The 17142-nt window shown below is 39.0% G+C and overlaps 1 protein-coding gene across 1 annotated transcript; it reads left to right on the top strand.

Annotated features, from left to right (window-relative positions):
- Positions 1-32: 32 nt before the first annotated feature.
- NAE1 (NEDD8 activating enzyme E1 subunit 1) lies at positions 33-16622 on the top strand. The gene is made up of 20 exons (XM_081920332.1): positions 33-180; positions 1534-1637; positions 1723-1783; positions 2367-2397; positions 3790-3861; positions 4551-4630; positions 5494-5603; positions 6274-6383; positions 7110-7172; positions 8048-8111; positions 9179-9270; positions 9368-9427; positions 9510-9643; positions 10491-10566; positions 11936-11975; positions 12525-12611; positions 14792-14884; positions 15171-15285; positions 15371-15420; positions 16168-16622. Exons 1-20 carry the CDS (start codon positions 113-115, stop codon positions 16275-16277), a joined length of 1620 nt encoding a protein of 539 aa, XP_081776458.1. The 5' UTR covers positions 33-112; the 3' UTR covers positions 16278-16622.
- Positions 16623-17142: the final 520 nt, after the last annotated feature.

Consider the following 17142-nt stretch of genomic DNA (forward strand, 5'->3'; position numbering starts at 1 on the left):
CTTGCCGGCTTGCGCAAGCGCGTTGGCGGACGCTGAGCATTCTTGCGCCCCTTCAGGAAGGCTTGGGGAAGTGCGGCGGAGAGGACCGTCCTCGGTTCGGCGAAGGGGCGTCATGGCGGCGACGGTGCAGCAGCAGGGCAGAGTCAGCCTGAAGGAGCAGCGCTACGACCGGCAGCTCAGGTCGGCCTGGAGGGCGAGGAGGAGGAGAACGAGGGCTAGTTGGGCGCAGCGCAGGGGGAACGGCCCGCCTCGCGTTGCCACTTGTAGGGAGGCGGGTTGGGCAGAGAGCTTGGAGAGGCTCTGCCAGGGCAGGATCCTTCCTTGGCTGTTTCCTAGGGGCGCCCCCAGGATGGTCCAGTCGCCGCTCAGGGGACTTTCCTCGGCGGCACCGGAGCCAGGACGCCCTCCATCTCCTCCCGCCCAAGGCCTCTCTCTGTTGGCTAAGCCTAGGGCTTAAAAACAAAAGCGAACAGCTCCCTTAACAAACTTTTACAAAGGCAGTGTGGGTCTAGTGGTTACAGCGGTTGTTCAGGACTGGGAAGACCCAGGTTCAGATCTCCCATTGGCCGTGGAGCTCAGTGGGTGATCGGGGGCTTCTTACGCTGGACAGGTGCACCCCACCTCCAGTAGAGATCTCTCTCCTTCCTATGCCAGGTATACATCTCAGGGACTCGCTTCACTTTTAACAGATGCCTCTTCTTCCCTAGCAAGTTCTAGTGTATCTTTTATATTGTTCCCAGCGACAGCCAAAAAGCCTCTGACCCAAAGGAGCACTTTGTTGTGTGTGCAGGTTTAAAGCTCTCTGTGTACCCTACTTCACTGGCTTGTTATGATGATGGAAGGGGAAGACCTATGTTCACATCAGCCTGAGTTCCTTGGAGCTTTAAGCACAGTATAAACATTACAAATAAGGCTTACAAACCTCCTTAAAGTGCTCAAAAACCATACTATATTTTCTAACTTGAGTCTGTTAGAAATCAAGCTTTCTTCTTCTTTTAGCCAATTGTTCTATCACTCTGACAGATTTGTATTGTGCTCTTCCTCTGAGGAGTTCAGGGCCACATCATCATAGTATTTCTGTTAGGTGGCTGAGGCTGAGAGATGGTGCATAGTCCAACACCACCTAGTAAGTTTTATGGGATTTTGAACCTGGATCTTTCTAGTCAAAGTCTTAACACCTGTAGTCCTCCATAATACATCCCATTGTCCCTGATTATTGGCCATGTTGGCTGGAGCTTCTGGGAATCGAGAATCCAACAACATCAGGATAGCTATTTGTTCCCCAATCTTGATCTAACACTATAATTACTATACGAAAGTTTCTGTCCTGTTCCATTTTCAAGACTAGCCACTTCTCATTTCATCTCCTAGTTGTTGTTTTTTAAAGATACTCAGTTCCATGCTTATATAAAGAAGCAACACTTAACAGTGATGTTCTGAACCATCCTTTATCAATGCATCAATTTCTTGTATGCATCCTCTCTCAAAATTTGAATTAGGAATGTTGATGATGTCAGTGTTTTTGTGTTGCAGATTATGGGGTGACCACGGACAAGAAGCTTTAGAATCTGCACACGTTTGTGTGATAAATGCAACGGCCACAGGAACTGAGATCCTCAAAAACTTAGTTCTGCCAGGTATAAATAAAAACAAATGTGCAACTTTCATTGAGTAGAAAAGTTGTAATTTGGTGTAAGCACCATGTTTATTTGTTTCTTCAAGGTGTTGGATCGTTTACAATTGTTGATGGGAATCAAGTCACCGGTGAAGATGTTGGCAATAGGTAATGTGTGCACCATAGTTCTGAAAATGAACGAGTGTGTTTAGGTGTGGGAGGTGAGTTGCTTGCAAACCCATAGGGACACTGCTGACCTCTAAACTATATGATCGGCAGGTTGGGCAATGTTCTGTCTGTACCAGGCCTATTTCAAAATTACCATTTAAAATACGTGGGAAGAATTCAGTGGGGCTCTGAGGAGCACAGTGCTGTAGCGTGTGGGGCAAGTAAAGATGTGGCTATGCAGAAACAACCGGGAATGTGCTCTTGGTTGGTCTTTGGCAAGTGAGACTTGTTATAAGCACTGATAAATTAATTGGCACTTAGAGTAAGCCCCACTGGGACTGATTGGGTCCTGTTACTGCATTCTTCCACTGTCTCAATGTTCTGCTGTTGATAGGGCCATAATCACTTGAATTACAAAAATCCAAAATATTAATTCCAACAAGAACATTCCTATTGGAGAGAGGAAATGTGTTTGGGCTCTTTTCTTGGAGTACATTCCATAAAGTGATATATTTTATTTTGAGAAATGTTTCATCAAGTTAAAACTCTGAAATGTGTGGTTGCTTTTTCTGCTTTTTTTTAGTTTTTTCCTGCAAAGAAGCAGCATTGGCCAGGTAAGAAAATATTAAATGTGCTGTATTAGGAAAGTGACTCTGTAGTATTTGAGAGACCATCTTATCTCTTACCTATGCAGTAGGTCACTGTAGTCTACAGGATAACTTCTCCTAAAGTTCCAAAGAGCTCAAAAGCCCACTCCACAGTAATTTGGAGCAGGGATTTCAGTATGGCAACCCCTGTTCTATGGAATAAAGATGTGGCAATAGCCCACTATTTGCACTTTCCGGAAACAGTTGAATACATTTTTGTTCTGACATGTTTTCCCAGGTGAATGAATGGGTCTCAGCCATGGGTGTCCACTTTGAATTGTTAAAAAAAAATCTGTTGTTGTTTTCTGTGTTATGTTTAACTGTTTTAAGCTGTTTCATTCTGTTTTGTACATTGCCTTGAAACATGTTTATGGAAAGTGATTAACAATAACAGTACATTGGACCTACCTGGTGAAATATATTTTACTTTCTCTTTCATAACAAAGAGATTAACAGTGCAATCTCATACATGTCTACTCAGAAGTAACTCCCAATGAGTTCAAAGGGATTTTCTTCCAGATAGGAGTGAACAGAATTGCAGCACATAACTAAATAATATAACTAAAATACAGATAAACAGATTGCAAATTATGTAAGAGCCAATCAGAACCCTTACAAATTCACACAAATGCTTGGAAGAACTTGTTCTAATTAGTTCACTCAAAATTAAGACTTCTTAGCCACCTGCTTGCATGCAAAGGTCAAAATGTTCTACCCAAACAGAACTTTGGTCATTTCCCCCTCTAGCTATGCTAGTGCCTGTGAGAAAGTAGAGCCCACATCAAATTCCATTGTCCTCTTTTCTCTGCACCACTTTTCATCAGCAGTACATAACCTGATGACTCCATGTGTTGGTAACCTTGAAGCTGGGGTACTGTAATGTGTTCTATGTGGGGCTGCCCTTGGATCTAGTTCTTTGTATGTTGACTTAAATGTAAATTCCACCATAATCAATAGTAGTAGTAGTAGTATCAATGCGCACCCTTTTCCCTGACAGGGACTCAATGCAGCTTACAGATAAAAATAAGAAAAGCTAAAAATATGGGACGGCGAAACAGTCATTAAAAGCAATTAAATGTTGATAGAGAATCAAAACTATATATATACAAATAACTGAAATAAAAACAGCACAGCACAGCCATTTTATTAAAAGCAGTCAGTTCCTAAAAACCTTTTGGAACAAGAATGTCTTGTTGACAGAAGGACCTATTGACAGAAGGACGACAAGGAGAGAGCCATCAAGGAGAGGGAACATCCCTCTCTGCATCCCCACCAAACACGCTTGTGAGAGAAGTTTGTAAGCATGCGTAGGATTGTAGTCATAACAGTCTAATACTTCCAATTGTTATTTTTAAACAGAATCGAGCCCAGTGCGCCACAGAACTATTACAAGAATTGAATAATGATGTCTCTGGAAATTTCGTGGAAGAGGTTTGTAGCAAACATCCTTGTGTATACTGGAGTGTTGGCAATTGGAGAAGTATAAAAGAGAAGGTTGCACGTGCATGCCACCTATAACCTTGGTATGCAACTAGAGAATTACAAGTGAAGGCAAATGGTAGCCAAGCCAGCTGAGTTCTGTAGCATCCTGTCTCCTCCACAGCACCCTTTGTCATCACTGCATCACCCTGGAAAGGTCTGGTGTGAAAAGGCATCATCAGCCACACTTAAGTAGCAAATCCTGTTCATGTTGTGTGAATTGATATTATAGCAGAGCATAGATTTACTCCAAAAGTAGGGTGAACTTGGCAGTTGTTAATGCAGCTTTAAAGAGTGTGCATGTGACAGTGAATCTTGGCCAAATTGTGCCATACAGTTATCACTGTTCTGTGCAGGGTGAATGAGGTGACTGCTATGTTTATGTGGTTGATGCCTTGATTGATGCTTGAATGTTACAGAAAATTCCAGGGGTTGATTTGTTCATATCTATAGGATTTAGGAAAATCCTAAATTGGGGGGGGGGGCGGGCGTTAAGTTAACCTTAGTCCTACATATATGTGCATATTAAAAGTAAGTTTGCAATTCATGCACTTAGCCCAATAAGTGAAACTAATGTTTAATATTTCTATGAGTAATTGCTTAATGATCTAATATGTATGTGTCTAATGCATTTTCTTAAGAATCCAGATAAACTTCTGGACAATGATCCTTCATTTTTCTGCCGGTTTAATATAGTGATTGCAACTCAACTCCCAGAGAGGTAAGCAAGAATCAAATTAACATTATCATGTAAAATGCAAATATTCTTCAGGCTTTTTCAGTGAATATGTAAATTACGTGGGAAAGCTAGTATATCATACTTGTTTTTAATGCTTGCATCCAATTGATTTCCATTATGTTTGAGCACAATTCCATTTAGTTAAGTTGTGTTTTCCTCTAGCTATTGCCATTCCACTGAAACCAAAAAAATACACACTTGGCTGGGAAATTCACTAGATAAGGGCCAAACTAGATGTTCTAGAAATCTGAGTTCTTTAGGTATTGCAAAAGGGGTAGGAGTGGAAATTGTGTCCTTGCAACCTTTCTCCTTAGATGTTTTGTCCATACCCGACTCAGAAAATGTGTGCCTGGGAACGAAGTGGGGGTTGCAGAGGGAACGTGCATAAATTATTTCTGCCCTTTGCTTTGTAGTAGAGAAACAACGGTCTGATTTCCCAGTGCTGCATTTGTTTCTAAATGCTTTGTTTGGCCCTAAGGAGATCTGCTGTGGTAATCAACTTCTTAACCTACCATTCCTTATAAAGGAATTCTCTACTTAATTTGTGGCCTGCATCTTGATAAAGGAGTTCAGTCATCTCTATACTCTGATAAAGATTCAGAAAAAGTTGCTACATTGCTCGCTATTTTTCATAATATACTTAAAACAATAAATTTGAATTATTTAAGATACACTATATCTTGAGGTGCTGGTTAAAATAACTTTTGTGATTACTTAACTTTATGTTCAACAGAAATATAGGCTGTGGACTGCTATTAAAGAACAAAATATTTCTTTTTTGCAATAGAGCAGTCACTCTCTCTCTCTGTTCTCTTGTTCTGACTCCATATCTTAATATTTTTCAGTACATTACTCAGGCTTGCTGAAGTCCTTTGGAATTATAACATTCCGCTGTTAGTTTGTAGGACTTATGGATTAATAGGATATATGAGAATCATTATTAAAGAACACCCAGGTAAGAGATTCATTTAATAATTAAGAGCTTCTCCTTTGTTGGGATAATCAACATGGTGGCTTACAATTATTGTTGGTTTCCAGCTTGTATTGACCAAGCCAGTGCGGGCAGTGGGCAGGGTTGATGGGAGTTGTAGTCCAACAACATCAGAAAGATACCATGTTGGCCACATCTGCCTTATAGCTTATACATGCCCATCTTTTAAAATGTTGTTGTTATTGAATCATAACATGACAGATTTTTTGAGACACTTCAGTGTGTTTCATAGTGAGTGAACATACTAAAAAATAATAATCTAGAAATGGATTGTGATCATGTAGTTCATCTTGTTGGTAGCAAAATTAGATGTAAAATCCAGTCCCAAGCTGTAGATCTGACTACCTCTACTTTATATTGTATGCCATTTCTCCAGCAAATAGTAGGTTTTTCCAGAGGGGAAGGGGCATTACTCAGTGGTAGCATCCGCATTGTATGTAGAAGGTTCTAGGTTCAATCTCTGGCATTTACAGGTAGGTCTGGAAGAAAACCCTGTCTAAAATCCTAGAAAACATTGCCTATCAGTGTAGATAACACTGAGCTAGATGGACCATGCGGATAAATAGCATGTAAAGTTGAATATGTTATCATCAACTTTTCTTTCAAATCAAAATCTCTTTCAATATTTTGATAGTTGTGGAATCTCACCCAGACAATGCATTGGATGATTTGAGACTGGACAATCCTTTTCCAGAACTGAAGGAGCACATTCAGTCTTATGATTTGGATCATATGGAGAAAAAGGTTAGTATAAGCTCTGTGTTCTGTCTAGCAATATGGGTGCAGGCTTTAGAGACAACCCACACACTCATTTTAAGAGAAGTGGCTTACAGGCTGTAACTAATGCCTACGAAAGACTCTTTTTAAAAATAGTGCTTTGAGTTTGAGACTTGCAGTGAATTCACCTATTCTAGTTTCTGGTTTTATTTTGAAGAATTTAATGCTGCAGTAGAATTCCATGAGATAAGCAGTGTGAGGCCTGTTTGAAGAAAAAATTGCTAAGCATACTTTTTGAACCAGATCCTTCATTACAGGTTTGCTTCTCCATACACCTCCAACATAAGTTTGTTGTAAAACCACAGCGAGTAGCCCAAGAAGCATTGAATAGCTCAAAATAACTAAATCATTGATTATTATTTAAGGCTTTATGGCCACACCTGAATGCTGTTGGGATTTTAAACCAGAAGAAAATTCTGTGTCTTCACTAATGGGCAACTTGCAAAGTCACATGCAAACTCATAAAGCTGAGGAGGTTGTGTGGGTTCTTCAGATCTGTTGCACAATTTGGAAGAATTATTCTGCAAGTATGTTAATGACACCTGTTTATTGAAAGCAGTTCAGTTAATTTATCTGTTTTTGTTGAATGCTTAATTTTTGTGGTGCATTGAGCCTGTACTTAGTTCAACAGCTTCCATGCTTCAGGGTTGCTGTATTCATCTGTTTAAAACAAGTATAATTTTGCATTTGCAGGAACACAGCCACATTCCATGGATTGTGATCGTATCCAAGTATCTAGAAAAATGGCATAATGAAGTATGTAGACACCATGGTAATATTCTAACATATTGGTGCTTTCTTTTCAGCACTATGGAAATTAAGCTTCCCAAAGAAGCTTAAGTGCTATTATTATATGTTTTAGGACAGAGGCTACAGTCTGGTGTGTGGCTGGCTGCTTAAATCCTACTGACCAACTCAATTTAAACAACCAGATTGGGTGTAGAAATGCAGCTAAAAAGCAAACCAGTTGAGTGCTCTCCAGATATATTTATTTGGAACAAAAATGTTTTTAAAAATCTGGTTGCATATAGGCAAAGTACCTGCATGGGAATCCCCCCAGGATTCAGTAATACCCTATTCCCTTGTGTTCTCTTTTATCCCTCACCCACCAATTTCAGCATGTAAGTTCATGGGCAGGCAGTTGTTTCAGGCAATTGAAGGTCTGTATGCACTTCCCATATCCCTATTCAGACCCCATTTTCTGCCTCACAAGTTACTTTTGTTCCAGGTTGGCCTGTATTCTGGGGAGTGTGTGGGGGGGGGGTAGGGCTCAATTGAACCTTGTATGATTCTGTACCTGGGTGCTGCACCAATACACAACTGTATCAGGCACTTGCCTTGATTTATCGTCTTTGATTAAGCTTGAGATCCTGCTGCTGTTTTTGTTAAACATTGATAATTGCTTTTAATGTAAATGTTAAAACAAGTAAAGATTTCACTTTATATAAATTAAAAAGAACATCAATGCCTGGATAGCTTACCCCTGGTCAGACATAGTTAGAAATGTGGAAAATAGTGCCCCAAAGAACAATTTCTGCTATTTGTTGGAACACAGATGCATACTCAATACTCTCTTGCTAGTTGGCCGCTCTTTGTTTTTACATAGTTCACATATATAATTTTCTATTTAGAACAGTGGACAGATGCCTAAGAACTACAAAGAAAAGGAAGCCTTCCGAGAGATGATTAGGCAAGGTAATGTCAAGCAAGAACTTATTAGCAATATACCAAAGGTGCAGTATTTTAAAATACATTTTTATATATTAATATGGGGGGCGGGGCGGCTAACCTATGGCCTCCAGATGTTCTTGAACTTCAAGTCTCATCAGCCCCAGCCAACATAGCCACTGGTCAGGGATCAGGAAAATTGTAGCATCAAGCGGGTCAGGGTGCTCATGAGTTAACCCAGGACTTAGCACTATATGAATGAGCCTTCACAAGTCTGAGTGAAGCATCAGGCTCTCACACTCTGTCCCCTTTCATCCTCGGTAGTGGCGCCCGCCCTGTGGAACGCCCTCCCATCAGATGTCAAAGAAATAAGCAGCTATCCAATTTTTAAAAGACATCTGAAGGCAGCCCTTTTTAAAAATAGTTTAATATTTTAATATTTAATTTAAAAGTTTTAAATATTTAATGCTGTATTGTTTTTAACACTCGATTGGGAGCCGCCCAGAGTGGCTGGGGTATAAATGATATTATTATTATTATATTATCCTGCTGCTGGGTTTAGTTTCACTTTCAAAGAATCTTCGCTTAGCATTGCTTGCAAGCCAGGGGCCCATATTTCAAGCTAGCAATGCTTAGTTTCTAAAGGAAACCAACTTCAAAATACAGCTTATAAAGCTGTCCTGTTTAAATAATCATTTTGTGTGTGTTTTAAATCAGGATCCCTAGATTGTACACAGCACTACAAAACTAAGCAGAAATCTTCCTCCCGGGGATATGGAAGGTGTGTGAGCAGGGGCTTCACTTTGGAGGTTCATCTATGTAGAAGTAATCAATGGTTTAGCGTTGCAGCTTTATCTTGATCTCTGTTGTGCTTTAAGAATACATGTAAAATATGCATAAATGGTATTACTATTTTTTATCATCACCATCATTGATGTATTAATCTTATAAGCCACTATCTCAAGGCAATTTACATAAAAATGTCAGAAGTATCAACTTTTAAGAGAACCTGACAAAGTCACTTGAATTTTAAGGAGCTAAATAATAATGAAGATCATCTATGTTTAAAGTCCTGCTTTTTCTATTCTTATTAGGAATCTTAAAAAATGAAAATGGAGGCCTAGAAGATGAAGAAAACTTTGAAGAAGCTATTAAAAACGTGAACACAGCTGTAGCTGCTACTAAGGTAAAATAAGATTCCTCCACAGTATTCTAGCCGCATAATTCCTGAAGCCTTTGTTGGAAAATTTGCTTAAATTTGTTCTCCCCCCACCTTCCTTTAGATACCAGGTTGTATTGAAGACATTTTCAGTGACGATCGTTGTATCACTCTTTCAAAGCAGGTAATAAACACAAACAGCTTGCTACTGTATTCTGCTTATCTAAATAGAAAAAGTTAGTGTGATATTTTTGTTTACCCTTAAGAGTCCACACTTTTGGATCTTGGTTCGAGCTGTAAAGGAATTTGTGGCAAAGGAGGGTCGAGGAAATTTACCTGTCCGGGGCACAATTCCAGATATGATAGCAGATTCTAGTAAATTTATCAAGCTGCAAAATATGTAAGTATTGTCTGTTTTTCACTTTATATTGTATTAAATATTGAATGATAACACACACACACACACCCAAATCAGAGAATTGTAGATTTGGAAGGGGATCCCAAGGGTCATCTAGTTCAACCCACTGCAATGAAGGTATATGAACTAAAGCATCCATGGCAGATGGCCGTCCAACCTCTGCTTAAAAACCTCCAGGGAAGGAGAGTCTGCCACTTTCTTAGGGCCTGTGATCCAATTGGAATAGTAATATCAGCATGGGTGACACGATAGTGTAAGACAGGGTATAGCAGCTGTATAGAAGCACATGTAGATTTTGTTGTTCCATGATCTCTAGCATTTCTTCCTTCAGAGCTCAATAAAAGGGAACCAAATGTGTAATTGTTTTCCCCATAGTATTTTTTTCAGCCACAAACGAATTGCCAATGCTCCATTACCTGTAGTTCACTTACAGGGCAGTTCTCACAAGTAAGTTCTGGGACTACAATCTTTAGAATGCTGCTCATTCCACTAACTACTTAGCCATAAAGGTATTTGTTCCCTTAACTGTGTTCATGTTCCTGATATGTGAATTCAAGCAGATGACAATATTAATAGTTTTCAGTGGCTGTTTCTCACATGCCTGTTTTGTACAGAGATTCCTGTTTCGGTACAAAAACATATAAAGTAATAATGACCTTCTAAGTATCAATTTTAATCCAAATAGATCTTAGGAAGCTGGCGCAGTCCCTGTCTTTTCATTTGTCTTTGACAATCTGTAACATGAGAATGAATATTGATGTAGATGAAGCCTACTGATTTCTGGAATTGGTCTTACTGAAGTTTTACGTTTTTGCCCCTTTTTAAAAAGATATCGTGACAAAGCTAAGAAAGATGCCGAAGCTGTGGCTAACTATGCTGCCAAGCTGCTCCAGTCATTAGGCAAGGTGAGCTAATGAAAGTTATGTTTTGAATCTTCCGTCTCTTTAATCTTCCTTCTCTATCTTAACATGGAAAGCGGCTCCTATATAATGACCCAATCTAAAGAGCTAATGATCTGTACTCACAGGTTTGTACTTGATCGACAGAACTGTTGATAATTGCGAGTAGATTTTTAAAAAAATGATAAAATCACATATTGTGTTGGTAAAGGTAAAGGGACCCCTGACCATTGGGTCCAATCGTGGCCGACTTGGGTTGCTGTGCTCATCTCGCTTTATTGGCCGAGGGAGTCATTGTACAGCTTCTGGGTCATGTGGCCAGCATGACTAAGCCACTTCTGACGAACCAGAGCAGCGTACAGAAACGCCGTTTACCTTCCCGCCAGAGCGGTACCTATTTATCTACTTGCACTTTTGAACTGCTAGGTTGGCAGGAGCAGGGACCAAGCAACGGGAGCTCACCCCGTTGCAGGGATTCGAACTGCCGACCTTCTGCTTGGCAACTCCTAGGCTCTGTGGTTTAACCCACAGCGCCACCTGCGTCCCGTGTTGGTATGGAGCCTTTAACTAAAAGACACCACTGTTCATATGACTTTCCTTGTTTCATTGTGACTGGGATGAATGTTACAGCCGTGAAAATTCATGGAAGATTCTAATTCCTAGGAATTGTGTGATGGAGGCATCCAGTAAAGTGTGGACTAACATACTCACTGTCCCAAGGCAGGGTCACATGGTACCAAAGCATCAACTAGTTCCTGAGTCTTTGCCTCCACTCCAGTTCCTTTCCTTCCTTTAAACAGAATATGTTTAAACTGCTCCTCACTCCTTTGTTTTTGTTTTTAATTCTTACATTGCCAGTTCTTTGATTCTTCCTATTTTTTCTGCCTATTTTTTCTTTCTCCCTTCACAGTTAAAAAATAAATAAACCCAAACTCTTCCCCCACCCTATGCTTTCCTGCCTTTTTTCTCTTGCTGGCATCCATTGGGAACAAAGACCAATGTCTTTCTTTCCCTATGGCCTTATTTTCTTTTGTGACGTTGGAGCAGCTCATCCAACAGCAGAAATTTCACCACTAGAAAATCATTACCACATAATACCATTTTTTAAAAAGAAAATGCAACAAAGCAGTTTACACCAAAGCAGCAAATTTATATTGAGCATACACTTTCTTAAACATTACTTACTGAATCAGGGCAATATTCCTCAATTTTCTTGTCTTATTTGCTACTTATTCTTATGACAATGCGGAATTAGGAGAAAGTGGCTGCTTAATAAGATTATTCTACTTAAATAAATGTGACTTCAAACATCTAATGAACATTTTAAAAACGTGTTAAGAGAATTGGCATGTTAACATGACACTTTATTTCATAGGCACCAGAATCTATTTCTCAGAAAGAACTGAAACTACTTTGTAAGTATTCATGGTTTTCTCTCAGTTTATACTGTGTTACATTGTCTTTGTTACTGTGTACTTAGTTTTTCACACATGGCTTCTCCATTTTGGCTTTATTTTTGTTAAATAAATCATGACACATGTCATTTATTGTTCATCTGAGGTTGCATTTATCTAATTTTAAGATCTGCTAAGGAACAGATGATTGTTACTATGTCCTGATATGTAAAACAGAATTCATAGAGGGTGTACTTTCTTTTTCACATGACTGTATATGCATAAACATTTCTGTCTCTACAGAGTTTTTGGTGTCATTCTAGTGCCTGGAGAAAATCTATCTTTGTTTGAAGCATCTCACATTAGCGTTTCTGTGGACCAGGAGGTTCAAATCCTTACAAAGCCACTAGAAATAACTCAGTGAATTTTATATAATTGCCAGGTTTATCCTTTTCTTGTTTTTTGTTTAAATGATTAGGTTTCAAGGGCTAGTTGTTTTTCTTTTTTAAAAATTCTATCCCTTCATTACACATACTTTTCTCTCTTATCTTCTTTCCCAACTCTATTTAGGCACTAATTCAGCATTTCTTCAAGTAGTGCGGTGTAGATCTCTTTCTGAAGAGTATGGTTTGAATACTTCAAACAAAGATGAGATCAGTAAGAACATGACTTTATTATCTACAGTCTTCTTTTACTGTGTTTTCATCTGCAGACAGTGATGTGGAAATAATGACCTGAAAGGGATTATGTCATTCTGTTGTTTCCTTTGTTTCTGCTGTAACATGGAAAATGGAATTGGGATCTTAGTTACGGGGAAATGTGTGACCCCAAAGTAGCTTTGATCTTTGTGCCTTATTATAGATGGGATATGCTAATGGTTACAGCAGTGATGAGGAGAGTGAAAGTGCAACTTGCTTTTGCTATTTCTTGGTGAAAACAAATTTCAGAAATTATTTTGTTAGATCTGTAGACATACATGAACCATTCATGCTGACTTAGTAGGGGAAATTCTCAGGGGGAAAAACCTCAAATGCTTGGCACATGATCAGTCCTTCCCTTTGTTTATTTTAAAACATTTTAACCCTCTTATCACAATGAGCCCAGGGTGAGATATAACACAACAGAACTAAAATACAATGTAACAGCAGCATAGTGATATAAATACATGCAGAGCAGAAAACAAAACAGCTTATAATGAATTTTAAGAGGGAGAATATTCCACAATTGAGGCTCTACAGTGGAGGCTGTTAAATGGGTTGCTGCATAGCAGATATCATACCTAAGTGGAAACATTAACAGGGCTCCCGCCCCCCAATTTTAATTCACCACCAGGAGAGAAGGTACACATTTAGCTCTCAAGCTGTTTAGGGCTTTATAAATTAATACAAGCATCTTACCTGGTAGCACATGGGTAGCCATTTTGGCTCCTTCAGGACCAGTGTTAACATCATTCTGGTATTCCAATCTACTCAGTAATAAGGTGGCTGCATTCTGCATAAGCTGCAGCTTCCAGACCAGCTCCAAGGGCAGCCCCATGCAGAGCACGTTACAGTCATTTACCTGTCTATCTGGGAGGCTTCCAGCGCACGAGTCACTGTGGCATGGCTATCCATGTCCAGGAATGACCGTAGCCGACAAATCAGCCAAAGCTGTAACAGGCACTCCATCTTGTTGGAGTTCAGTCCCAGCTTGTGCAGCCCACCATTGTATTCAAGCCCAATCAAGAACTTGTAGACTACACCTGAGTCAGATGCCAAGGAGAACAAAGCTGGGTGTCATCAGTGTATTGATGTCACCCTGCCCTCAAATCCCTGATGGCCTCACCAGTTTCATACAGATGTTACATAGCATGGGAGACATGACTGTATGTTGGGAAATCTCACAGAGACCCAGCAGCTCTTCCTGAAGACTACCTGCCTGAAATCCACCCTGCAGGTTGTAGTGGAACCACTGTGTCTTCTGACACCCAAGCCACAGAGCTGTTATATAATTAACCATGGTAGTGAAATACCATGGTTAATTATATAAAAAACTGCTGAGCAATCCAAGGGATGTTACTCAGCTTCATTCCTCCTTTTCTCCTAACAGAGGTCATCCATCTAAAGAGACCCAAGACCATTTTGGTTATGAAACTGGGCTGGAACACAAGAATGGGTCTAGATAATCACCTTCATCCAAGAGCTGAAGTTCGGTGGCAACCACCCTCTTGAGCACTTATCCCAGAACATAGACCTTAGCAACTAGGCAGTACCTATCACAGCATTTGAGGGACACGGGTGGCGCTGTGGGTTAAACCACAGAGCCTAGGACTTGCCGATCAGAAGGTCGGCGGTTCGAATCCCCGCGACGGGGTGAGCTCCCGTTGCTCGGTCCCAGCTCCTATCAACCTAGCAGTTCTAAAGCACGTCAAAGTGCAAGTAGATAAATAATGACCACTCTCCGGCGGGAAGGTAAACGGCATTTCCGTGTGCTGCTCTGGTTCGCCAGAAGCGGCTTTGTCATGCTGGCCACATGACCCGGAAGCTGTCTGCGGACAAGCGCCGGCTCCCGGCCTATAGAGCGAGATGAGCGTGCAACCCCACAGTCGGTCACAACTGGACCAAATGGTCAGGGGTCCCTTTACCTTTTATCACAGCATTTGGGTCCCCAAAGGCCAGTGTTGGTCAAACACATTTATGTCTGTTGACTGTAATTCACAAACCATACAGAGATGTTTGTGTAACCAATTTCTTGTGAAAATGAATTTCAGTTCAGGTGATTTTAGGATTTTTATAAAAGCAATGCAACACTTTTCTTCAGCTTATTGGTACACAATTAACACTATTTTTCCCTTAAAGTTTCCCATATGGATAACCCTGATAGTGAGATGGTTCTGTACTTAATGTTACGAGCTGTGGATAGATTCTTTAAACACCATGGGAGATATCCAGGTAAATTTGATTTTAATATTGCCCAGTTTGCAACACTGTTAGCAAAATATGTGTTTAGTACAATGGATAAATTGAAAATTTCCTTAAGTGGCCCTTGGGTATAACCTTAATAATATTCTGTTTTCATAAATATATAGATTGTGTGGATGAGGCATATACCATTATTATACCTCTATATATTTTACAAATTAGATTACTGAGATTTATTAAATCATTTGATTTTTAAAAAAATTATCTTCTCTTACAAAAATTATATCTATGTACAATTTTTAAAAATCATTTCCAGGTGCTTATAATTATCAAGTGGAAGACGACATTGGAAAACTGAAATCTTGCCTCAACAGTTTTCTTCAGGAATATGGATTACCTGTAACAGTGAAGGATGATTACGTTCATGAATTGTAAGTACTATATAAAATAAAAATAAAGTTTTCCTGGGTTTTGTTTTGGTATTACAAATTTTACAATGTTGTTTTTCCTGTGTAGTTGTCGCTATGGAGCTGCTGAGCCACATATGATTGCAGCATTTTTGGGAGGTAAGATATACTATAATTTCAACCAGTTCTTCTCTAGTGGTACACTTATTAGCACGTGAAAAAATATTACAGCTTTATATTCTCTTTTATAACACTAGTGGAAGTTTTTTCACTCGTCTTATTAATTAATTTATGACTCTTTTTACATCCATCTCAAGACAACTTACAGACATACCATAAAACAATAACATAGTTTTAAAAATGATGTAAGAATAATAGAATCATAGATTTGTAGAGATGGAAGGTGCACAATGAAGTGTTCATTTTGAATTGTTTTTAAACCTACTTGTCAAAATTAAAATGTCTCTGGAATATATAGTGTTTGGAATACATGCTATGTAGAATTCAAGATATGAGATAGTAGTGTATTTGACTCAGCTATGATAAAAACAATGTATATCATTTCCAAAACTGAAATATTTCCAATGTGTACACATTGTTCAAGGTAAGAAAGATGTTGTAGACTCTGCTTTACTGTGACTACAGATATTATTTAACAAGCTTCATGGGTTTTGCTGTATGCTGCTTTGAAGAGTCTATATATAAAGCAGTATAAAAATGTCCTAAAATTAATAAGTTGTTTGCTCTCTACCACTGAGTGAAGTTGGTTATGGGAATTGTTATGCTCTGTTTTCAGTTCACTGGCATAAAGTGGCAGTTGAAGAAAAACAATTTTGTATTGCATCAATTGAGTTATGAAGTTCTAACTTTGTTCCTTTCTCTCCCAATTCCCCTGCTGTTTTACAGGAGCTGCTGCTCAAGAGGCTGTGAAAATAATTACAAAACAATTTGTAATTTTTAATAACACCTACATTTACAATGGCATGTCACAGACATCTGCAACATTCAAGTTATAGGCTAAGCACAGTACATTGTTTAAAACTGTGGTTGCATTTAATTTGCAGTTCTGTAAATGATTGCTGCTATATTTGCTGCCACGTTCCCTTCTTTGTAATTTTCCCTGATTATTAAATGTTATTCTGAACTGTAATAAATATTTTTATCTTGTATTTTAATAAGAGGCACTGGAATAGGTTGACTGTCATCACTATCAACATCATATTATTTTAGATGTAAGCAGCATTTTTCTTCTGTGCTATTGGGAGTGGGACCCAATACAGACCATTGCTATTAGCCTGCTCATATCACTCCGAAAAGTGTTTCTTAACCTATGTGTTAAATAAATACCTCTTTGAAGCAAATGTACAGCAAATAATATGGAGTGTTGTTTTCAACGTAAGCTGCTTTTGTTCAGAAAGAGGATTTTTTAAAAAAACAATGAATACACTAACGCACTATGCACCTTTGAATATTATTAATATATTAAACTATGAACAAGATTTAAAGCATTCTGGAAGAGAATGTGTAGTAATAGCAATTTTAGAAACTGGTGTTCTTGGTCTTCCCAATATATTTGTTTGACTGCTTCTCCTCCTTTACTTATAGTAATAGTTCAGTTGTTAGTATCTGTAATGTTGCTGGGGAAAGGATTAAATATGTTTTCCTGGGATTAGTTGAAAGACTTGGACTTGAAGATGGTTTGTACAAACATACCGTACGTGATCATGTTAACATTAATTCCAGTGAATTAGAGGAGACTGCTCAAGAATTGGATTTATCATACTTGGTAGGTACATTGGTGTTACTTTGTACAAGAGGAGGTACCCTTGTTTAAGATTGTTCTAAACTGCCCTGAGGCTCCATGGGATCAAAGGCAAGTTT

Source organism: Podarcis melisellensis, assembly GCF_964234715.1.
Source record: "Podarcis melisellensis genome assembly, chromosome: 8".
Classification (NCBI taxonomy): Eukaryota; Metazoa; Chordata; class Lepidosauria; order Squamata; family Lacertidae; genus Podarcis; species Podarcis melisellensis.

Coding starts and splice junctions, on each gene's coding strand:
- NAE1 (XM_081920332.1), top strand. CDS start 113: ATGGCGGCGACGGTGCAGCAGCAGGGCAGAGTCAGCCTGAAGGAGCAG. Junction 2,398..3,789: donor AAAGAAGCAGCATTGGCCAG/GTAAGAAAATAT, acceptor ATTTTTAAACAG/AATCGAGCCCAGTGCGCCAC. Junction 14,885..15,170: donor ACACCATGGGAGATATCCAG/GTAAATTTGATT, acceptor AATCATTTCCAG/GTGCTTATAATTATCAAGTG.